The sequence below is a fragment of the Amia ocellicauda genome, chromosome 11 (assembly GCF_036373705.1).
Source record: "Amia ocellicauda isolate fAmiCal2 chromosome 11, fAmiCal2.hap1, whole genome shotgun sequence".
Taxonomy (NCBI): Eukaryota; Metazoa; Chordata; class Actinopteri; order Amiiformes; family Amiidae; genus Amia; species Amia ocellicauda.
In genome coordinates, this window is record NC_089860.1 from 35,750,834 (window position 1) to 35,773,963 (window position 23,130).

The 23,130-nt window shown below is 50.6% G+C and overlaps 2 protein-coding genes across 14 annotated transcripts in view; both read right to left on the minus strand.

Annotated features, from left to right (window-relative positions):
• Window positions 1-394: 394 nt before the first annotated feature.
• rcc1 (regulator of chromosome condensation 1) lies at window positions 395-5,490 on the minus strand. Of its 4 annotated transcripts, none has more exons than XM_066717686.1 (10): window positions 5,409-5,490; window positions 4,000-4,084; window positions 3,345-3,532; window positions 2,903-3,082; window positions 2,695-2,791; window positions 2,371-2,493; window positions 1,940-2,086; window positions 1,711-1,830; window positions 1,211-1,363; window positions 395-1,115 (listed from the first exon to the last, which is right to left on the minus strand). In XM_066717686.1, exons 2-10 carry the CDS (start codon window positions 4,067-4,069, stop codon window positions 940-942), a joined length of 1,254 nt encoding a protein of 417 aa, XP_066573783.1. In that variant the 5' UTR covers window positions 4,070-4,084; window positions 5,409-5,490; the 3' UTR covers window positions 395-939. The 4 variants fall into 4 exon arrangements, with proteins under 4 accessions (XP_066573783.1, XP_066573785.1, XP_066573784.1 ...); XM_066717688.1 differs by having other exon boundaries at window positions 4,000-4,081; window positions 5,409-5,467; XM_066717687.1 differs by lacking the exon at window positions 5,409-5,490 and adding an exon at window positions 4,448-5,349 and having other exon boundaries at window positions 4,000-4,081.
• Window positions 5,491-9,245: 3,755 nt separating this feature from the next.
• Window positions 9,246-23,130, minus strand: part of phactr4b (phosphatase and actin regulator 4b) — a 40,742-nt gene continuing 26,857 nt past the window's right edge. For 8 of the 10 annotated variants that reach the window (XM_066717696.1, XM_066717695.1, XM_066717689.1 and 5 more), the window contains 13 exons: window positions 22,006-22,176; window positions 21,524-21,604; window positions 20,912-21,355; window positions 18,664-19,017; window positions 16,394-16,525; window positions 14,897-15,407; window positions 14,531-14,802; window positions 14,057-14,213; window positions 13,265-13,320; window positions 12,533-12,594; window positions 12,015-12,152; window positions 11,015-11,091; window positions 9,246-10,648 (listed from right to left, as the gene is read on the minus strand). In XM_066717696.1, the coding sequence (XP_066573793.1) occupies window positions 10,633-10,648; window positions 11,015-11,091; window positions 12,015-12,152; window positions 12,533-12,594; window positions 13,265-13,320; window positions 14,057-14,213; window positions 14,531-14,802; window positions 14,897-15,407; window positions 16,394-16,525; window positions 18,664-19,017; window positions 20,912-21,355; window positions 21,524-21,604; window positions 22,006-22,176 (2,471 nt within the window). In that variant the 3' untranslated portion in view covers window positions 9,246-10,632. The remainder of the gene's footprint in view (window positions 10,649-11,014; window positions 11,092-12,014; window positions 12,153-12,532; window positions 12,595-13,264; window positions 13,321-14,056; window positions 14,214-14,530; window positions 14,803-14,896; window positions 15,408-16,393; window positions 16,526-18,663; window positions 19,018-20,911; window positions 21,356-21,523; window positions 21,605-22,005; window positions 22,177-23,130) is intronic. The other 2 variants (XM_066717698.1, XM_066717699.1) reach the window with 2 other exon arrangements.

Sequence of the window (23,130 nt, forward strand, 5' to 3'; positions counted from 1 at the left end):
CATCTCCCCAAGGTAAACAATTCAAAAAAACACACAGACAACCGAATCCCAGCAGTGAGCAGTGCCGGAGCGGCAGCGATAACCTGAACACGAACACGGTTTCAGATCTACTACTAGTCGAACCCACAGGGGGAAACCCTATGGCTGCAGGTTCCTAGTCAACACACACAGTGAAACTGAGGCATCCTGCCAACCAGAGGACTCCTGATGAAGTGACTGGGTATTGGCATCAGCGAGACCACCCCTGAGACGGGCAGTAGGCTTCACACAGGACACCGGGGGGAAATGGACAGACTCACACAAACGCAGCATCTGTCAGAAAGCAGGCCGGTCCAGGAGAACAGAGGACAGGCACGGCTCGACTGACGAGAACGGAGGGGACCCTCTCAAGCCATACTGTAAAACTGGAGCACTTTATTATTTTACAAATCACAGACCAGGGATCAGGGAAAAGCAAATCAATTCGGAACCGGTTCAAACGATCGGCCAATGGGAGACCCTCGGGCACACAGGGGGCCTTGCGACCGACATACACGGGGTTCCACAGCGTCCACGAACAGTCAGATAGGTCTCGTACAGAGAGGAGACAGACACAGGCCTCTGCATCACGCAGGCTTGGCCTCGGACAACAAAGTGGGCCACCGGGACCAGGCTTCCCTCGCCAGGCTTGGTTTTTATTGCTGCTTCTCAAAGTGTCGTTTAAAATGTTTAGAACAGGGTTTTAAAAGGTTTGTCGTTTTCTTTACAAGGATGTGGGGCTGCGTTCCTGAAGAGCTAGAGAATTTAAAAGTTAAAAGAAAAGAAATAAGCTAAAATGTATCTGGGATCACGATCGAGCCGATCCGGCGCCGGTCCATTCCGGCTCCAGTAAGACCCGGTGGGGGGGGACGGTGAGGGCGGCTCTGTGCGGATCAGTCTCTGCGTTCCGGGGGGGACCGATCAGCTCTCCTGCTTCTCTGTCACCAGCAGGACGGTGTGCTGCCCCCCGCTGGACACCGACAGCACGGCACACTTCTCCAGCTGCTTGCCCTTCATCTCCACGGGGCTCCACTCGTCCTCCTCCTCTCCAGTGCCCAGCTGCAGGTTGGTGCCCATCCCCCAGGCAAACACGGCCCCTACCAATGACACACAGGCGTCACATCTTAAGCACAACACACCCTGACCGATCGAGAGGAACTCCCCCGGCCCACGCGGCAGGCAGCAACCTCACCTTGCTTGGTGACTGCGAAGCTGACCGACGCCCCACAGGCCACCACCTGGACGTCCACCAAGCCCGGCACCAGCGTGGGCTCGCTCTTCTCCTCGGCGCCCTGGCCCAGGCCCAGCCGCCCATACTCCGCCCGGCCCAGACCGAACACCTTCCCTGGGGAGAGAAGCAGTCGTTACACACCAGGGCAGAGAGAGGGAGAAGCCCAGAACCCCAGTTGATGATGCAGGCTCCCCAGCGCGTTCACAGCCTGTCTTTAATCCACCGCGGCTTTGAGTCAATCTAGTGATTAAGATTCAAATGCAATACTAAGCCGACTCAGATTGAGCACTTTATCATCGTTTAAGAAACTAAAGGCTGCAAGAGCTCAGTCTGATTAAAAAAAATTCCTGGACAACGTTCACAACACCACCGCCTCGGCTCTGGCTACACATTAGAAGTGCATTGCTGTAGAGGCCATCGTTACAGGAGCCTCGTCTGTGCAAGACCGGCGGCCCCCTTACCCTCCGAGTCCAGGCAGATGGTGTGGTGCTGGCCCCCCGAGAAGCCCACCCAGGACGTGGTGGAGTTCTTGAAGGCGGTCAGCTTGACTGGAGCGAAACAGGAGTTGGTGCCAGATGTCCCTACAACACAAACGCACACAATTAGAAAGACGTACGGATCCTGTGCGACAGGACAGTCACCCCCGTGGGGCCACAGATTGAAGGCAGCAATGCGTCGGCAGGCACTCACCCAGCTGGTGGTAATTGGAGAGGCCAAAGCCGTAGACGTGCCCATCTTTGGACACGGCGAAGGTGAAGTATGCCCCACAGAAAACATCCTTGAAGTGGACACGGCCTCTGGACCGAACCTGGACAATCTGGGGCTCGAGGAGTCGCTCTGACAAGAGACGAGACGGGGGGGGGGGGGGGGGGACAAATCGTCGTTAGAAAGGCTCGTCAAGAGGGGAATGCATAAAAATACGGCTTTTCCACCAACACAGTGAGAGGCACGTTACTCAGATCAATCAATGCAGTGAAGACCGGGGTTCTGAAATTAAACCGCAGCGTTTCATATCCAGCTGCTCTCCGCACCGGCGAGGGACGTTTCCGTTTCTGCAGAGAGAAGGCTGGCGAGGGGATAGCATAGGGAACAATGCCGGATGACAAGAACTGCGCACTCACTTAACCCCTTCCTGCCGCCTCTGTTGGTGAAGCGCTCGGGCACCCGGCCCAGCTGGCCCTGCTCCCCGCAGCCAGAGCTGAACAGGTCTCCATTCAGGGTCAGCATCACCAGGTGGTCGTTACCTGGGGGGTAAAGATAGCATTAGCACGGTCCTTTACACCGATCACAACGGCCTGGACAGACACTGCCTTCCGACCTTCCCCGTTGTTTTCACAGGGCGACATAATAGGCTTTCAATCTCACAAAGACATAGATATTAAACACGCGTTTGCGTGTTTACACACCATTATACCTTAAACATGCTGCTAGTGAAGATAACTCACCCGAAGCGATTTTTATCACCGTCTCCTCCACAGGCACCTGGACGGGCAGCGTGCATTTCTTCATCGGCTCCAGCAGCCCAATCACCCCGTTATTGTCCTGTTTCAGGGGAGAAGACGCAGAACCAATGAACGGCGCCGTACGAGAAACCCGTCCCCTGCTTAGCTGCAGCGGACGTCCCCCTCCCGCCGGCCGGTCTGGTCTCCTCACCCTGAACGAGCCCCAGATGTAGACTCGTCCGTCCTCGGTCAGTGCGGCCGTGTGACTGTCCCCCGCCGACACCTGCACCACCTTCTCTGGCAGCTCCACCTTGGCCGGGGTGGTCTCCGAGCCCTCCTCCGCCGTGTCGCGACCCAAAGCGCCCTCGTCGTTGCAGCCGAATGTGTAGATCTGTGGGTTAAGGGGACAACAAGCGAGCTCCAAATTAGCCGAATCCAGGGTGGGACGGTCTCCTTGCTTGTGGTGCTTGTCGTGACTCATCACCGAGGTGGTCGGAAGTTTATTTGGGAAAATAAATCACACTGTGAACGTTTTGTCAACAATCTTCAACAAAAACAAAAAAGCTGAAGGGGAAACTACCCACTGAAGTCGAGCAACGCTACACAAGACTACAGACAAGAGAAAGAACATTCAAACATCGAGAGGAACTCACGGTGCCGGAGGCGCTGAGGCAGACCGTGTGCATCCCCCCTGCCTCGGCCTGCACGATGGGCTCGGGCAGGGGCACCAACGCGGGTTTCTTCCTCTCCATGACGTCCTCCCCCAGGCCCAGCTGCCCGACGTCCCCCTGGCCCAGCACCAGGACCTGCCCCGCCTGCTTCCTGTGGGAGCTGTGAGACACTGCAGGGACAGAGACACAGCCATCCACTGAGACATGTCGTGCTGCCGACAAACACCTAATATCAGATGGGCTTCCATTGTCAGAAACCAACAGACTTGTGTTGCGGATACAAGAACAAAGACTAATACTGGATACTGATTAACAGGTGGTGCATTAGATAAACAATTGAAAAGAGTAAGATTTTATAAATCCACAATGTAAGAGTACACCTTGCAATGTCATTTATTTTCTTGTGTAAAACTGGAAATGCACACTAACAAGAGAGACCAAGGCCCAGACCACATCATTAACCCACCTCCTGAATCCCAGACCAGGAACCCATTGGGCTTCAATTTAAGGCACAAGAAATTTGAAAGTTTGACAGTAAATGCAGCCAGGATGGGGTCCAGGTTTATACTTCCCAGGCAGAACACATTCATGATCTGGTCTAACTAAGCACAGAAGAGAAACGTGTCCAGTGACTTACCTCTCACTTTCTTGGAGGACTTGATTTCCTCCGGTGGGCTGGGCCTCTTGGCAGCCTTTTTCCCAGGCATGGTTGCTGTCTACTGCTGCACAAATGAAAACACGGTCAGTTCAACGGACGTGCGTTAAAGGCAATGGCTGTTCGGGCAGTGAAGGCAGGGTGGGCTGCAGCCCCAGGGAGGCCCTTTGCCCGTCGCTCAGCTTGTTATTGGACATGACATTGTAGTCCAAAAAAAGTTGGAAAGACTCCAAGTGTTGCGGTGGCCCTGAAACACCGCCACCCGCACAGATCAGGCTCTGGCACTAATCAAGGCAAACAAACTGCATTTCTGCACAGTAAACCGCTCCAGCGCCGACTTAAACCAAAGGGCACCGCAGCCAGATCCAAACCGCAACCGAAAGCAAAGTTAACAGCGTCAGACCCAGGAGGGGACGACTCCCAAACTCACCAACCAGAAGTGCTGAGAAACTCGTTGAAGTCCCGGGTGCAACGATCCCGTCAATGTGCGTCTGTGACTCCTCTTTATATTTAGTCTAATGACAGTCTTGTCTCGATGGAAAGAGCAGCAACATCGAGCATATTAATCCCAGCAGCTCTACAAGCGACGCGCACAGCTGCTACCGAGAGCGGCTTTATTGCCACATGCAGCCAAGGCGTCGCCCGAAGATGACGTCACTCGCGACAGCTGGCGTCCCAGAGCGAATCCCCAGAAAGACCCAAACAAAGGCGCTTTCACTCGCCCCGCCGCTGTCCCGGACAGACGGAGCAGACCGTGAGTGACGGGAGCCGATGCGACAGTTACAACGACACCAACACGCAGACAAAGCGCGTCTGTGCGCCGGCCCGGCTCTCTCTCCGGGCTGCATTTTGAAGCATCGCAGTCGTCGCTGACGTCGCCTTCCGCTTCCGGGTTCAGGGGTCTCCGTTCCCCGCGTAATTTGTATTTAAAGGCCACGCTGGATCCACTCCTGCCAATAGCGTCCACTGAGCCACATATAGATTTAAAATCAACTGGTTACGGATCACAATAGCGATCAAACAGGCAACCGCCGCCCACGCAAAGCGCACACGTGTGGGACTCACTTCCCAGATGGACTCTGGCCCCTCGGCAAACAGGGCGAAATCAAAAGCACGGCGAGAGAAACGCAACACGGGTCTGGGCCTGAAGCCGTGCACTCCCACACAGCTGTGCTGAAATGCTGTCCGTAAACACCACGACTCAGACTCTCACACCCGACCATCACAATGAACCCCACGGGCTCAGGTCACCCGAGTTAACGTGCCCCGCAGAGCTGCCCTCTTTGGGAAAGAACCGGTCAAACTTCCCCACCTCCCCGCTAATAATGCAGACCTCCGACACCTTGAGTGCAGATGACTGCGAGGATAATGGAGTGATTTATCGACCCTACCTCTGCTCTGCGGTCGGGCTGCTGCTGCTGATCAGTCCGGCTCTCTCTCCCCGTGTGGCGCAATGGCTGCCTTCTTAAAGAGACAGTACCGCACAGTCCCTGCACACACAGCGCGTCCGGCTGATGATGCGTCACATACTCACACACACACATACACATATACACATACTCACACACATACTCACACACATACACATATACACATACTCACACACACACACATACACATATACACATACTCACACACATACACATATACACATACTCACACACACACATACACATATACACATACTCACACACATACACATATACACATACTCACACACACACACATACACACACATACACATATACACATACTCACACACATACTCACACACACACACACATACACATACTCACACACATACACATATACACATACTCACACACACACACACACATACACACATATACACACATACACATATACACATACTCTCTCACACACACATATACACATACTCACACACACATATACACATATACACATACTCTCTCACACACACACATATACACATACTCACACACACACATACACACACACACACACACATACTCACACACACACATATACTCACACACACATACTCACACACATACACATATACACACACACACATACACATATACACATACTCACACACATACACATATACACATACTCACACACACATATACACATACTCTCTCACACACACACATATACACATACTCACACACACATACTCACACACACACACATACTCACACACACACATATACTCACACACACATACTCACACACACACATATACTCACACACATACTCACACACACATACACATATACTCACACACACATACTCACACACACACACATACTCACACACACACATATACACACACACACATACACATATACTCACACACACACACATACTCACACACACACATATACTCACACACACACATACTCACACACACACATATACACACATACATACTCACACACACACTCTCACATACACTCACACTCACACACACAACCCAAATCAGAGAGCTTTAAAAAGTCCTGGAGAGATAACTGATTAAAAAAAAAAACATATGAATCCAAATTAACATGTATTTATACTGAAGCAATACAAAAATGACATGTTTTTTTTTTTTTACTTTATTTGAATGAAAAGACACAAATTCGCCCGTTTTCTCATTGGAAATAATTACATTTCAAAATATCACTGTCCTGGTCACAAAAGCAAAGTTTGTGGGGAATAATAGCCACTTTCTATACTTTTGAGGCATAAGCAATTAGGAAATAACACTTACTACCCAGGAACAAAAATTGTGTTACATAGTGTTATTTCCACCTCTTTGTATTGTTTTTTTCTTATACTAATCTTTAGATGGCCTTGCATAGAGACACCAGCCAAATCGTTTTCATTACATTAAGCATAAAAAGGTGAGTATCTGCCAAGATGCTACAAACAGACCTCGATATTATTGATGAACGGCAGCATGCCCCCTCAATACTTCACAACAGCTTTCATGTTCAATGGATTCTGAATAATCCAGGTTTAACAGCATATCACAGCTCTTATTTACATATTTACCGTTTCAGACTCTGGTTATTCCAGTAGCCTTCCTTCCATCATTACAAAAGATGATATTCCAAAAACTTAGCTGGACAGTCAGTATAATCAGGAACACAAACAGCAGAATCTCTTTTTACCACCTTGTGCAGAGAATTTTATATTAACATTGAAATCTCCTTCATGACCCCATACATCTACTAGATGTGGGTCAATGACATGTTTGATGACTTTTTACACCTTTAGTTGCTGCTTTCAGCTGCTTTTATTTTCAGCAAACTTAAAGTGTAAATATTTGTAAGAACATAAAAAGATTCAACAACTAAAACATGAACTGAACAAGTTTAACAGACACGTGACTGACAGAAATGGAATAATGTGTCCCTGAACAAAGGGGGGTCAAAATCAAGTCACAGTCAGTATCTGTGTGGCCCCCAGCTGCGTTAAGTCCTGCAGTGCATCTCCTCCTCATGGACTGACCCAGATTTGCCAGTTCTTCTGTGAGATGTTATCCCACTCTTCCACTGGCACTTGCAAGTTCCTGGACATTTCTGGGGGGAACGGCCCTAGCCCTCCCCCTCCGATCCAACAGGTCCCAGACGTGCTCAATGGGGTTGAGATCCGGCTCTTCGCTGGCCATGGCAGACACTGACATTCCTGTCCTGCAGGAAATCACGTCCAGCGCAGGTATGTTTATGCCCATAGGCGACGCTGTTGCTGGTGATGTCTGTAAGGACCTGCCGTACAACAGGCCTACAAGCCCTCAGTCCAGCCTCTCTCAGCCGATTGCGGACAGTCTGAGCACTGATGGAGGGACTGTGCGTTCCTGGTGTGACTCAGGCAGTTGTTGTTGCCGTCCTGTACCTGTCCCGCAGGTGTGATATTCAGATGTACCGATCCTGTGCAGGTGTTGTGACACATGGTCTGCCACTGCGAGGACGATCAGCTGTCCTTCCTTTCTCCCTGTAGCGCTGTCTTAGGCGTCTCACAGTACGGACATTGCGATTTATTGCCCTGGCCACATCTGCAGTCCTCATGCCTCCTTGCAGCATGTCTAAGGCACGTTCACGCAGATGAGCAGGGACCCTGGGCATCTTTCTTTTTCTTTCAGTAGAAAGGTCTCTTTAGTGTCCTAAGTTTTTATAACTGTGACCTTAATTGCCTGTCATCTGTAAGCTGTTAGTGTCTTAACGACTGTTCCACAGGTGCATGTTCATTAATTGTTTATGGTTCATTATGGTTGAACAAGCATGGAAAACATTGTTTAAACCCTTTACAATAAAGATCTGTAAAGCTATTTGGATTTTTACAAAATTATCTTTATAATACAGTGTCCTGAAAAAGGGGATTATTTTTCTGCTGAGTATATTGATTCCCCCCACAGCAATGAAACAAGATTATCGATGCACGGTTTGCCACCAGGTGTCAGCAAAGGCACGTGAATGAGACGCAGCAACCCCAACACTTCAGTGCGTCGCTCTCGGCTCAGACCAGTGAACTATTTTAACAGCAGATCGATACCCAGTACCCGGTGCTGTGAAAAGAGCAACGATGCATTTTGAGATTCGCAAACAATTCAAATTAAGATGTAAATAACTCTTAAATAATCCACACAATCCTTCATTCTTCATTTATTTAGCTTCCATGACTTGCACAAGTGTTTTTACTCCAGAGATTTGAAGGCACCGTATCGCAGTTCTTACATCTAGAAAACCTCAAAGCCATCAAAACCTTTTATTCTGAAATTAGAAACAAATATGTAGTCCTGTATTTGTAAGGGGGTGTATTTTAAAAGATTCTGCGACTCTTGTTGTCCAGCCAGAATAAACTCCCACAAGAACATCTCTAGATACACACACACTTACAAACAATAAGCAAATTGAATTACTTCAGCTACTTCCTTTGGCCCAGGAGCCGCTGTCCTGTCAGTCTGAAGAACTCGAATCTGCTTTAATAGATTCGGTGACGGGAACCGAAGGCGTCGGGTTACAAATCTTCCGATCACGGCCTCCTTCACGGACGGCCCACGTTCCCAATGCAGGAATGGTACCAAGCAGGAACGTCAGCATACACATCGAGGCGGGGAGATGTAAAGTACACACCCCGAGGTCAGAGACACTGCCCCACACTTTCACACAGCAGTGCGTAGAGAGATCAGACCCACACAAAACAAACAAGTGATTCAAAACCCACACACAGTAACAGAGCACCCGGGAGAACGCGAGTGTTTTGTAAGCTTTTAATTCGGTTCTGTAGTCGCTGTTAAATCGCTAAATAGAGATGTTGCCGTCAGTCGCTAAAATTCCATAATATCTTCTTAAAAAAACAAAATTACACATCCGTCGGGTAAAACCGAACCAGCAAACGTCTCCACCAGCTGTAGTGTCGCGGAATCATCACATCATGTGCTCAAAAAACAAAACAACCTATAATACTTTTATTATATTTCATTATTTCTTCTGTGTAGGAAGGAAGACAAGATATACAACGCATTCAGTTTAATCTACAGAATAAATCTATACAGCAGAGGAGGAATTCACTTCCTACTGCCCCCCCAAACAAAATACAATAAAACATTTTAAGTAAAAATAAAGACATTTTCCTGCTGAAATGTTATTCCCTGTCAACCAAAGAGATGGATATTTCTCCTGTGAGACTGAGATGTCACCCTGAATGTTATTTATTTATTCATTCCATATTTACGTTAAGATTAAGGTGCCGTGTTTCTCCACTGATGAGACGAGTTCGTCAATCCGCACATTTCAACATTTGAAGGGGTAAAGATTAAAAAGTACAACGAGAAGAAATAAACGGTTAAAAAAGCACTTATTGGACGATTTGTCATTTCTTGCGTTCATCCCCGTCCCAGTCGTACCCCCAGCCCCCCCCACTGGGGTGCACGGGCTACGCTCTACATTAAGACTGGAAGTTTATGTCAGTAAAACAAAACTAGAACAAAAACATCCTGAAACGAACGGGCATTAACCTCCCCCCCGCGTGAGATGAGGGAACCCCACTACACCTCCACAATAAAACAAAATCAGTAGTGATTTAAAAACAAAGAAAACTTGTGCATTAGGATCTGAATTATTACGACTCTGCTGCGTCCGACGCCGTGGAACATTACAATCTATACAGGCGTCCAAGCGAGTCCCGGCGCGGCCGTCCTGGCGTCCACGTCGTCCTCCCGTCTTCACCCCTTTTTAAATTATTTTTTATTATTTTCTCGCCTGATCCGAGAATAAAAGACAATCGACAGTTATGTACAAAATAAAAAGGCAACCTAGACCTCGAGCGGACAGGGCTGTGGAGAGCTCGGCGCCCGCCCCCCCGGCCCGCCCGTCCCCCGGTCTCGTCGTCTTGGCACTCGGTCCCCCCGGCGTCTGGCCGAAATACTGCATTCTCTCGTCTCGTGCTGCGGTTATAAATCGTGATTATCTATAGTAGTCGTCGTTCCCGGGATCGCCGCACTCATCGGTCCAGGATTCCCGACGGGTGGCGGTGGTTCTGTACATTCATGAAGGCAAGTCCGTGAAGGGAGGCAGCAGGACCCGGGCACCCCTCGCAGGACACGCGTCATAAGTGCTCCGTGCTGCTGCGGCGGCGGAGGGGCTAAGGCCGGTGAAATCTGCGGCAAACGTAGGGAGAGAGAGTTAGTGACCTCACACAACAATCTCACGCTCTCACTCTACGGGTTCCCGGTGTGAACTGCCCTCTAGATCTCAGGACGACACCCCCACCATCGTCACCTCTCTGGGAGCGCTGGGCGGACTAGCAAACCTACAGCAGGCCGGTCTGACATGCCAGAACTGGGTCAGAGCTATTTCTGTCACTGAAAAGCTAAAAGTGCTCAGAGTACGTCTGGGGAGATTAAACGCCACGCGCTCATTTGCATGCAGTTTAAAGAAACGGCGGATTAGGGTTTTTCAGGAAAAGACAAAGACAGACCCACATGGAGGGAGTTGTGACAAAGCGAAGTGACAGATGCACATACCTCGTGTAGATCCTACTGTCCTCGTGAACCTCCATCTCTGAGCTCTTGAACTCGTTGAGTTCCTTTCGGATCGCAGCCTGACAGGGGAGAGGATGGACAGCATTAGAGACCGTGTGCCTTGAAACACGATCAGAGACTCGGCCTCACAGTTGTGTATTTGGGGAACAGTGAGTAAGTCAACATAAGAAAATGTCCAGTATAAGGACACTGTGGGAGGTACAGAACTAGATGAAGTAACGCATGAGAAAGACCTAGGAGTCTATGTGGACTCCTCACTTTCTCCAACCAAACAACGTGGGGAAGCAATAAAAAAGACAAACACAATGTTAGGGTATATTGTCAAAAGTGTAGAGTTGAGAACAAGGGCAGTGATGTTCAGACTGTACAATGCACTAGTTAGAGCTCATCTGGATACTGTGGACAGTTCTGGGCTCCACACTTCAAGAAAGATATCGCTGCTCTAGAGGCAGTTCAGAGGAGAGCAACCAGACTTATTCCAGGTCTGAAGGGAAAGTCCTACTGAGAGACTGAGGAACTGAACCTTTTCACCCTGGAACAGAGGAGACTACGTGGGGACTTGATCCAAGTCTTCAAAATCATGAAAGGCATCGACCACATCAAACCAGAGGAGCTTTTCCAGATCAGCAGGGACACACGCACCCGGGGACACAAATGGAAATTGGGCTTCAAGGCATTCAAGACAGAAAACAGGAGACACTTCTTCACACAGAGAGGCGTCACAATCTGAACAAACTCCCCAGCGATGCGGCTGAAGAGACAATTTGGGAACATTCAAAAACAGACTGGATAGGATCCTTGATCACTTAGTTATTAAATGGATACCAAACGAGCACCATGGGGCGGATGGGCTCCTCTTGACTGGACACTCATGTTCTAACATTGTCTTTTGTCAGAACAATAAGTAGAACGGATATTTCCATGCTCCTCAGGCGCAGGGTGAAGAGACAGGAGCCCTCGTCCTCAGTTCGGGGGAACTCACCTTATCCGCTGGCGTGAGCTTGGTCCAGGGTTTGTCGGCCCGGCGGTCGTAGTCGTGTGCGTTGGTCACCTCCACGTACTCGTGGAAGCGCAGGATCTTCCTCTCCTGCAGCTCCGCCACGGTGGGTCTCTGGCTCAGCTGCACGAGACGGGGAGAGATGTCAACGCCTGTCCTCCACACCTCTGCACTTATCTGTGCATCTACATCCGAGCACCTGTGCGTATCTGGGCTGCTAAAACTAAGACTAAGGCTGGATTCTCCAGCCCCTGCTGTTTTATGATTAACCCTCGTATGAATGTCGATCTCTGCTTGATCTATCACACATCTCTTGGCATTCATCCCAAAGCACAGGAGCCAGTTTCACGTTTAAAAAACCTGTAATTCTAGAGCCAGATGACACGTCTTCCCAGTCACATGACACAAGTCACCACGTGGCAAAACTGCAACCGTTAGATCGAGCCCACCCTGTTATAGAGTCACAGCACCCCCGTCACCCTGGACCAAGCACGGCTTCCTACCTTCCTGGTGAGCCGCCGCTTGATCTCGCGCTTCTCTGCCTGCCGATCTGCCTCGTTCTTCGCTAAAGACAGAGGGGGGGGCGAGAGACAGTCGTAAAGAGGGAGCAGAAAAGCTCGGCTGTGCCGGGACTGAAACACATGGACAACCCTGAGGCTCCCGTCGACAGTCAACCGGTTTCTCCTGCCGGTTGGGTCCATCAGTAAATAAACCCCATCAATCCCCGCAGGCCGGAGATGGGTCAGTCAGGAGCAGAAACCAGGAAAGTGCTGGATTCTGAGAGGGGCATTACTGTACAGCAATGGAGGCAGGTGTGGGCGCTTACAGGGGACAATAGTGACCACTGGCGCGTTGCTAGTGGATAGGCAGGCGTGGCAGGGGCAGATAGGGTGAGGAGGGGTGGGTGTGTGCCCCTTAATGACCTGCAATCAGCACCACACACATCTAGTCCAACACTGAAGCCACTTAGACACAGACAAGAGAGCCCAAGAGTCTGAGCTGCCTTCCAGTTGGGGCGCCTTCAGAGTCGCAGGCACTGATCAGTTTATTGGCATCAGTGGGACCAGTAATGGTGCGGGGGGGGGGGCGTTGGCTGTAAAATGTGATCACAATGAGAAGAGCATGGTATAGGATCAGATGCACAGAGATAATATCCTGAAAGCACAACTGGTGAGCCATTTCTGTGGTGGGGGGTTAATATAAGTAGATCAGGGATTTGAGGTCTTGTGACTCACGCTGGAGAATGTTCCTCTGCTCCAGCTCCTCGAGGGTGGGCCTCTGGCTCAGCCGCCTGCGGGGAGACGGGGGGGACAGGAGCGTCACTAACCACACACACACACACCTGACCAGTGGCGTCTGAGCTTTCCGTCACAGGTTTATCTCAGTGAAACAACACGCAAATGTAGGCAAACAACACACCAAAGCATCTCATTGTGCAGCCTGTGAGATCAGTGAGTAAGAAATAATGAGAATAGGTTGTTTAATATTATTTCTTAGCAGACGCCCTTGTCCAGGGCAACACGAGTCTGCGGGAGAGAACCGATAACTCCTGCTGGCATAACTGTGAACCGTTTCATTCGAGTCTCATGTCCCGAGACACAGAATACACCCCGACCGCAGCTGCCCCAGTTCTCTGTAGTCTTCTTCCTGGCCAGCGACGAAGAGGAGGACAGGAGAGTCTGAACACTGTTTCGCTCCTCCTCCTCTCACCTTCACGGACCCCCTGCGCCTCCCTCCGCCAGGCAGAAAGAACCCGGGCAGAATGTCAGCTATTTTAAAGGCGTGACGAGGCGCGACTGTAACCAGATCACTCCGCCCACGCAGGGCAGCGAGCCCACGGGCCGGGAATGCAGCTCTCTCTCTTCACTCTCTCCCACTCCCTCTCTCCCACTCTCTTGCTGTAGCTCAGAACGGTCACAGGCCAACGTTAAGAGTATCGCAAGTGAATAAATCAATACAAACGACTAGCAGTCATCGCCGTCCGAATCAACACATTTCAGTCGCGTAAAAAAGACACCGCGCCGTACCGTATGAGCGCGGTGCCGATCTGGGCGCGGACGGCCTCCCACTGCTCCCGGCTCTGCCACGGCACGGCGCTCTGGTCCTCGTTCTCCGGCGCCGAGGGCCGGCTGTTGAGCTTCATGGCCAGCGTGTCCTTGCGCTTCACCCGGCTGGCCAGGGCGCCTGCGGGACACAAAGCATGGGGGACGTGAGGACACATCCCGGGGCAGGAGGACGCCACGCAGCTTGGCATCTTGTGTGTGTTTGACTAGATTGTGAGAGTGAGTGAGAGTGTGAGAGAGAGAGAGAGAGAGAGAGAGAGAGAGTGTGTGACTGGATTGTGAGAGTGAGTGAGAGTGTGAGAGAGAGAGAGAGAGAGAGAGAGTGTGTGACTGGATTGTAAGAGTGAGAGTGTCATCAGTGTATCTCTGTACATGTTGTTGTTGTCCAACTGAAACACACGGTGATGAGAAGACATTGAGGAGCTGAAAGCCACTTACTGGTTGGGACGTCATCTTCGTCATCCTCCTCCTCCTCCTCCTCGTCTTTGTAGAGCACAGGCCCATCCGAGTCCGTCTCCTCCTCCTCCTCCTCCTCCTCCTCCTCTTCTTCCTCCTCCTCCTCCTCCTCACTGCTCCCGGGCGCTTCTGGGATGATGCTGACGGTCAGCCTGTCGCCCACGAACCCCCGGCGACTGCGCGGCTCCAGCTCTCGCTCCGGGGGGGGCTCCGGTAGCTCCTCCTCCTCCTCCTCCTCCTCCTCATCCTCGGGACTGACAGGAAACAGAGGAGAGAGAAATGATCCACCCAGCTCTGTGGACAGCGTGGTCGTCGTGACAGGGACAGAGACGGCCCGACAGGACTCACAGCTTGAGCGGCTCGATGGTGACGGGCAGGGACCGGGCGCGGCCTCCCGGGTCCGACTGGTAGTCGGGGGGCGTCTCGAAGAGCAGGGAGTGGGCTCGCTGGGAGCCGTCGGGGTTGGGCACAGCCGGGCCGGGGCTGGCAAGTGCCCGCTGGATCATGATGTGCAGGGGGACGGCAGGCTGGCGCTGGGGCTCCGGGGTGGCGCTTGGGGGGTCGGAAGGGGGCTGGGGGGCTGCAGAGGGGGGCTGGGCGTGGGGGTGCGGGTGCGGGTGGGGGAGGGGGAGGGGGAGGGTGCGAGTGCGGGGCGGGGAGGGTGGGATGTGCGAGGGCAGTTGGGGCGAGCCCGGAGCCGGGGGCAGCTGATCGTCAGGCTCCTCGGGGGGCGCGGCCGGGGCAGGGGACGGCTCCTCCACGGTGCGCTTGGTGACGGGAGTGGTCCTCTTCGGCGGCAGGGGAGGAGAGGGCTTGACTGGCATCAGATTCACGCCGCCCGTCGCCTGGGAGAGCTCAGCTGTGCAGCAGGAACAGAGAGGACAACACACACGTTATCAGCCACGGCTCCCCAGCAGAGCCACACACAGCGGCACGCGCGGGCCACGAGACACAGGCGCGACAGGGAGTTCACGTGCCAGCCTGCGCGACGAGTCGAGGGAGAGGGAACGAACACATGCTCCTCTCGAAGGGCAACATAGACAGAAGCAACTTAACCTCTTGAACGGTTGTGTGCAACTACAACGGATATCTTGAAACACTTCCAAGAGGTTGCGGTGCGATTGCTGTCAAACTAGAAGCAGACATTCTGGCGGTAATGATGGTGTTTTAAGAGTATGGTCTCACATGCTTCACCAAGTGCCGGGACAAAGTCAACCACGTGGGCATCTCATAGGAACTCACTCCAAAGTAGATCTATGACATAAATAAGTTACAGTTTAGGACAAATCTATATATTACTGTCCTATTCCCAGCATGAAAGGGACATTTAATCTTATGCCTTTTTCTATTCTGATTTGAATAAACATCTCCTTTTAAACAAAAGAGTAAAACAATCCAAACACGGACTTTGCCGGCTCCTGATGGTCTATTTAAAGACGGACAGCGTGTCAATTTAAATGCCTTGTCCAAATCACTAATGAAGGAGTTGGCCTCCTGTGAAGCCACTGGGAAGAGAGGCTATTCCTGCTGTGGTCCGAACACTTGGGAAGGATGTGTGCAGCTGCGGTTGGTTTGACGTTAATAGCATGCCATGAGGTTACAGCTGTGGGGTGGACATGCCTTATCCTGGGACAGTCTCTGCATGCCGTGTGACACGTTCCTCATGGTGGGGGGGCGCCCATGCAAGCTCCTAACTGGACAGCGTTCATGGCGTCCTCTCTGGTTCAAGTCATTAGTACGAGTCCATTCGGCGAATGAGACATGCTACGGCGCACGGGTGAGTCCCTGATGGGTTAGCGGGGGGGTAGAGGATACTGCTGGACGGCTCACACGCCTGCCCTTTACCTGAGCGGGGGGCTCCGGCCCGCCGGCAGAGATACACAGGCAGCGACAGGTACACGTCGTACTCACTCTCCCGCTTCCAGCATGACCAGTACAGGGGGAAGGGGACGCGCTCGCCCCCGTGCAGCGTGGAGGCTGGGGAGAACGAGGCAGAGTCCGCAGCGTTAGGGTGGGCTGGGAGAAACTAGTACCGTTTCTGGAATGTTCCTTTAAGAAAATGACCCATGCCGATTTTTAGGAGAGTCAGCCAAGAGTAAATCCCTCCAAACAAGCTATGCCTGGGGGACACTAAGGTCTCCTGGGAGGCGCTGCTCTGAGTTTTTCTTGAGTAACTAAAGGTGGCTCTGCATTTTACTGCTGGTACCTTCCTGGGGAGTTTCACAGGAGCATGGGGGGGTGGTCAGAACAATAGGAGACCGGCCACTCAGGTGAGGACAACCTCGCCACCCCAACAAACAGGTTCATTATATTAGTAAAGGGTTGAATATCTTAAGTGGCTGAATTAAAGCTACAGGCCAAGTTCTAGGAGAGGGAAATTATTCCTCAAAAACCCTGTTTGTGTGTCTTCAGAGGAACACGTAGTCAACAGCTTTGACTGGAAATGAAAGTCAAGGTCTGCTATTCGATCGCAGCTCGCCAAAGAGTAACCAAAACAACCCTGACATCCTGTCTGTGACCGTGAAGGGGCCGAGCGCCTCGTGAGGGCATGGCTCAACGAGAGGAGCAGGTCGTTGTATACGGCCAACCTGAGGCGGCCAACTCCGAGACCTTGACAAAACGCTACACCTCAAAAGGACAGACTGCTGCTTTTCCGATATTTTCTCAATATTGTAGCCCAATTTGTAAAAATGAAAACGTGTGTGTGAGTGTGTGTGTGTAGATATGAAAACCTTTAAACAGTGTTCGATTTTAAAATGTAGGTGAAAGATAAAATAAACAAAAGCATGTATCAGGTGTCAATAAGGAGAGCGTCGGCCTGGCGTGTTCTGCAGCAGACAACAGCATCTGGCCAACCCCATCCCCCGAGAGCGCATGTGATGGAAAACGAAGTCCTCTCGTGATTAAGTACCCTAGTTAACAGCTGCTGTAGCGGCAGGCGGATCCAAGCAGGGCGGCACCCCGGGCTCACATGGGACCGCGTCTAATTCTGGCTGCGCGAGTGTGTGGGTGTGTGGGAACTCGTTTTCCTGAGCGAGCGAGAACCAGACTGATCAGCAGCTTTCGAGCACAACCCGTTGCCCACAGTCTAGGACGGGCCAAAGCAAAACATGGGACACACCGGACAATGTGTGTCTATTGCATTGATGGGTTACTCAATCTCTGAGTTTATTCATACACATAATTGTAAGACTACCTCTTTAAGTTTGGAGTATTCCCCTTTAACAGGCAGTTAACATTTGATCGTGTCAGCTGTAAGTGGTGTTTAGAGAAATCATTCTGGTGTTTCGGTGGTTGTTTAAAACTATTTTTAGAAAATTATCACTGTTGAGACCCGTGTCCTGTCTGTAAGGCACTATTAGGGCCGCCGTGTTTAAAACCCACACGCTAACCTCTGTGTTCAACAGGTGCACGTTTATGCAGATCGAAAGTCAACCGCTCCGCACTGCAGGTAGTTGACATTTTAAACAAGGAACCTAGATCATCAGAAACCACAGATATCATTAAACAAAAACAAACCATGAGCCCGGCACGAACACTGAGTTCAAACGAGGGTCTACAAAAGCAGGCGTTGCTTTAAAGATCAGAGGGAGCGAGGAACACACAATGACACGCAACTCCGCAAATTTAAGTCATTTTCTCCTGCACTGGCCTTCCCTCCCCCTCTGTCCCCAGTCTTGTCACGGTTCCTCTTCTCTTCCTCCAAATCTGCTCATCTCTTTGTTCTCCTTCTCTGGCCAAACGAAAGCATTTCCTTTTTTTTTTTTTTTTTTTTGGTTTTCAAACCAAAACAAACTGAAAATATGCTCACCAGATCCGGTGTGTTCTGCTGCATGGTGGGGGTGAAGACTATTCTGACACCAGGATAGTTCTCAAATTCTAACTATAAATATTTATGAGGGCAGAGTAGGGGAGACGCTGTCAATCGTTAGTAAAGCAGAGGAAGTCCATCCTAATTATTTCCCCATTTCTCAGGGTGACGGGGAATGTGAGGATCTGAAGAGGAGCCCCTGGCATCGGGAAGCTTTGATGAAGAGTCACCATCCTGAGGCACCTGTGGGAGGAAGAGGCGTGTAGGCAGGCAGCGCTGCGGGGGTTAAAAGTATCACACTCACCTAGTAAAGCAGGGTTGCTATTCCGGTTAACAGGCTTTGGCGGCGGGACGGGGGGCTGCTTGGCGGGAAGGGAGCCGGGGGCGGGGGGCGCTTGCGTGCCGGTGGGGGTGGGGGGGTTAGTGCTAGCAGAGGAGACAGTCCTGCCGGGTTTGGCGGCCGAGCTAGCGGAGGAGGACGAGGGGGCAGTGTTCTTGGCCGCCGGGTGGTCTTTCCCCGCCGCGTCACCCCCAGCCTCCTGGTAGGGGGGACACACCAGCCACTTGGGGGGCAGCATGGGCTGCTTGGGGGGCAGCGGCTCCCGCAGGGTGTCCCGAGGGGCCTCGCTCTCGGAGGGTGGGCGGCTCCCATTCGACTCTGTGGGCGGGCGGGCGGGCAGCAGCGAGACAAGGAGACACACGGACAAGGTGGTTAGACCGAGCAGAGACACACGGACACGGACACACACACACACACACACAAGGCGGTTAGACCGAGCAGAGACGCACGGACACACAAACAGCTCTCAAAAAGGTGGCCCCCAATCCCAACCTCTCATCTGCACAAAGTGGAATGAGTTTGTTTCTCAGGTTTTGTTGTTGTGCACAAAGAAACCGAAACCACCAGAACCTTTTCATTGTACTTGTTTTTTTAATGCCAGGGCTTATTGATCCTCATTGAAAGTAATTTGCCTATAGTTTAGATTGTGTTTACACCCACTGCACAATAGAATGGCCTCTGTAATAGAGAAGAGATGCACAAAAGAAACGCTTTTACTTCGAGGGCACCTGTCAGACCTGCTGGCAGAAACAAATTGTGTTACTGCACATCACAATACACCCGGCAGTCTGCAGAGTAGGCAGCCTGCCCCCCCACACCCTGTCGGACACGTTTTGTTCCTCTTCCCCGCTCTGTCCTTCCTACATTTCTCTTGACTCTTCTTTCCGTTTACGTATATTGTTTAACTTTAATACAGAGAGCAGAGAATGCAAGAGCTTTATCCTCTTGACGGGACCCATATACAGAATTAGGTCAATGCGGGGGGGGAGGTTGGGGGGAAGTTGCTGGTGGACGCAAAGAATTGAGGCGTCTGCCATCATCTGTTTGCGAGCAGATTCATTTCACAATCCAGTGCGGACGTGGGGTCGAGTACAGTGATGTTATTTCAATTGCAATATAAAAATTTGTTAAAATTCAATTACAGTTTAAGATTTCAAAATAGGACAAACACTTTCCCAGATATTTTCTGCTTTATAATATGTACATTAAACCAGTTTATACTGCTTTGGACATCACTGTTGGCGTCCGTGTAATTCCACAGCAGTGTAATTGAACAAACGATCACACAAACGAGTAATTGTAATTTGAATTAGACATCGTTGGTCAGTGGTCAAGCGCAGAGCTTTGCTTTTTATTCATAAAACCAACCAGTCTCTTAATTTCGAATACTAATGACACCCTGAACTGAGTGGATCTGAATACTTAGTACATTTCCCTAAATCCACAATGACTCCGAGACACAAAGCAACACAAGAGGCAGGTCAATAAGCCAAGCGGTTAGAGAGTCGCAGGACGTCAGCAGAGATATCGAATGCCAGGCACAGGCTTTGCCATTAGTGCTGGCCACACACCCAGCGCCATCTTTGTCCAGGAACATCAATGCCGGTGTGACAGAACCGATGTGCGCCACGGAGACATGCCGGTTATTAACCTCCGAGGCAGTTAATAATAAAAAGATTTGTGAGAAGTATAGATTTAATCTTGAGGGAGCTCTCTTCCACAGACCTGGATGCCGAGTACAAACTCATTTCAAGTTGTCATATTAAAATCATAGCTATCGATGTTACAGAACACATCCACTAAGCCAGACCGATTATTTCCCAGCAGCGAAGATTCAACACCCGCTCCGGGGTACTTTTTAGTCACCCACCACCAATACATAGTAAAGGAAAACCTTTGATGACAAAACCAAAGCTAATCTGCACAGGTAGACAAAACCTGAAAGCAGATTATTAGACATTGAAGTTGATTGGCTCCTATAAAATTGAGCAAATAAACCGAAGATACTTTTATGAGCAGAAAAATGTGGAGAATAATATTTACAGTATATATAGAGCTTATGCATGCAAATAAAATGTCTAAGCCGAGTTAATCCACAAATTAAGTAAGGCTGAGGCCGTTTCTCCAGTTTCATAATAAGCCGCTGTGCAAGGCTCAGCTCAGAGCAGATCTCCAGGGAATTCCTCACATATTCGACACTGTGGATTCTTACCTCGCCGGGTCCTGCCTTCCTCTGCGGACACGTGTCTCGGGAGGGAGCCCCTCTTGTCGCCCTCGGAGGGCAGCCGGTGGGCCCTCCTGCCTTCCTCCGAGGGCACCTTGGTCAGAGTGGACCTCTTGTCGGCCTCCGAGTTGGGCCGCGAGCGCCTGCCCTCGTCCGACTTCTGCAGGCTGGGCATCTTGTCCAGGTCGGCGTGTGGCCGGCCGCGTCTGCCCTCCTCTGTTCCTACGGGCTTGGCGTGGGACAACCGCTTCTCCGCGTCCGACGGGATGCGGCTCCTCCTGGCCTCGTCCCCCTGGGGCAGCCAGCTGGGGTTGCCCTTAAACTCTAACTCCGAAGCGGGGCGGCCCGGCTCGGGGTGGCGGCCCCCTCCCACAGGCACCGTGTGGCCATTCTTCACGGCGGGCTGCTTGGAACTGTTCTGGTTGTCTGCCTCTGTAGACGAAAGGGACAAAAACACTGAGCGGCCCGATCTGACCAAAGCAGACACACCGGACTTAATCGGTTCTGTCACAGGACAACACACAGAGCGGACTTGTCTGGAGTGATCAATGAGTTTCAGGTCACACAATAATAGATACCAGGTTTGATATAACGTCTCACCGTTCTCTGGGATCTCCTTCAGCACCCCCTTCTCGATCAGCTCCTGTCTGGGTCGTCTCATCGAAATCTTTCTTTCCATAACTGCACGGAGCAAAACACGGCATTGGTTACCGTTACGGTTAAAACAAATACAATGGTTTTGCGCAGCTGACATGGGAAATTGTTTAAATGAATCAAAAGCTACAAGTGAAGACTGTGATTGCTGTTCTGGGTCAGATTTCTGTTCTTGCTCTCAGGGCTTGATTTTAAACGCTTTTAAAGGCAGCATGAATTGGTTTCTGCTCGCAGACTCTTAAAAATCAACCCTCTAGTGCAGATTGAACAACAGAGCCGCACGGTGCACTTCACTTCTCTTAGCAACGCAGGATGTTACACAGAAGTCTACAAATAACCGGAGCGGTGAAGGAACAGAAGCAGCCACCACATTCAAACATATAGATCTGAACTCTAGATTGAAAAAAGGAGGGAGGAGGAAGCGTCACCTTCTTGCGTTTCCTTAAACTTTTCACTGCTCTTCTTTTTCCTCCACTTCCAGGGTCTGAAGATCTTGCCGAAGCCGGAGAACTTGCCCTTGCGCCTGGTGGGGGGGGTGCTCTCCCCGGAGTTGCCCCCCTCGCTGCCCGTTGTATTGTGCTGGTGGTCGACCTCATCATCTGCGAGAGGGAAACAGAGAGGTGTCAGACAAGGAGACGCTCCCCACCTCCACCGGCACTGCAGCCCTCCGCCCACACAACTCCTGTGCGCTGCTCGGCGGGGGAAACCGACCGGCACCGACGCGCCACACGTTATTTTTAGACGTACGGTGTTAAATTGTGTGTTCACTTCACATGAGAGCCGATGACACACTCCAGTCTATATTTATAAAGACGGATCAATCCGAAGACGCTGGCTTGCAATGCAGCATTTCTAGTGCCTGTGCAAAAGGAATCGCACAGAAGATTCGAGTCTGAAACTTTAAAAAATATTAACGATGACTGAGAACAAGTCTTGGAAGACACTTAGCGTCAGGTTTAAAATTTATTTCCCTATTACAGTACTACACATTTCAAGCAGGCTAGACTTTAAAAAGGCTCATGTTTTATTTTGATCACAAATTATCCAAAGGTCATGTTTTATCCTCATAGTCTGGATAATTAGTGGAATACCGCCATATTGTTATACATCACTGACTTCACAACTGCATCTCAAGACACATTAAGACATTAATTTATATCCTATGTGTCTGTGTCACGAAGGAGGGACGAGTCTTCAGCAGCCATGGGGTAAGAGTCAGATTAACGAATCGCAGCATCAGGGGGTAAGTTTCTGCTTTTAGTCACACTGTGAGATACATTAACTGTAAATTGTCAACTGTTACAATAACACTATGTCTTCTGGACTTTAAAGCTTGAAACTAAATTCCAGTCATTGAGTCGTGGTACATCAGTCATTTACAGCCTTCCAGGAACTGCCTGTGGTTCATGTCATGCGATTCAGTGTACAGTACAGAAAACAAAACCACCAGGCGACTCTCACACCTCTTTAATAGCAAAGTTCTTTAAAGGTTCTTATTTTCACTGACCGATTAACCAACACAAATACAACTGTGTCAAGATGCGGTCTTAATC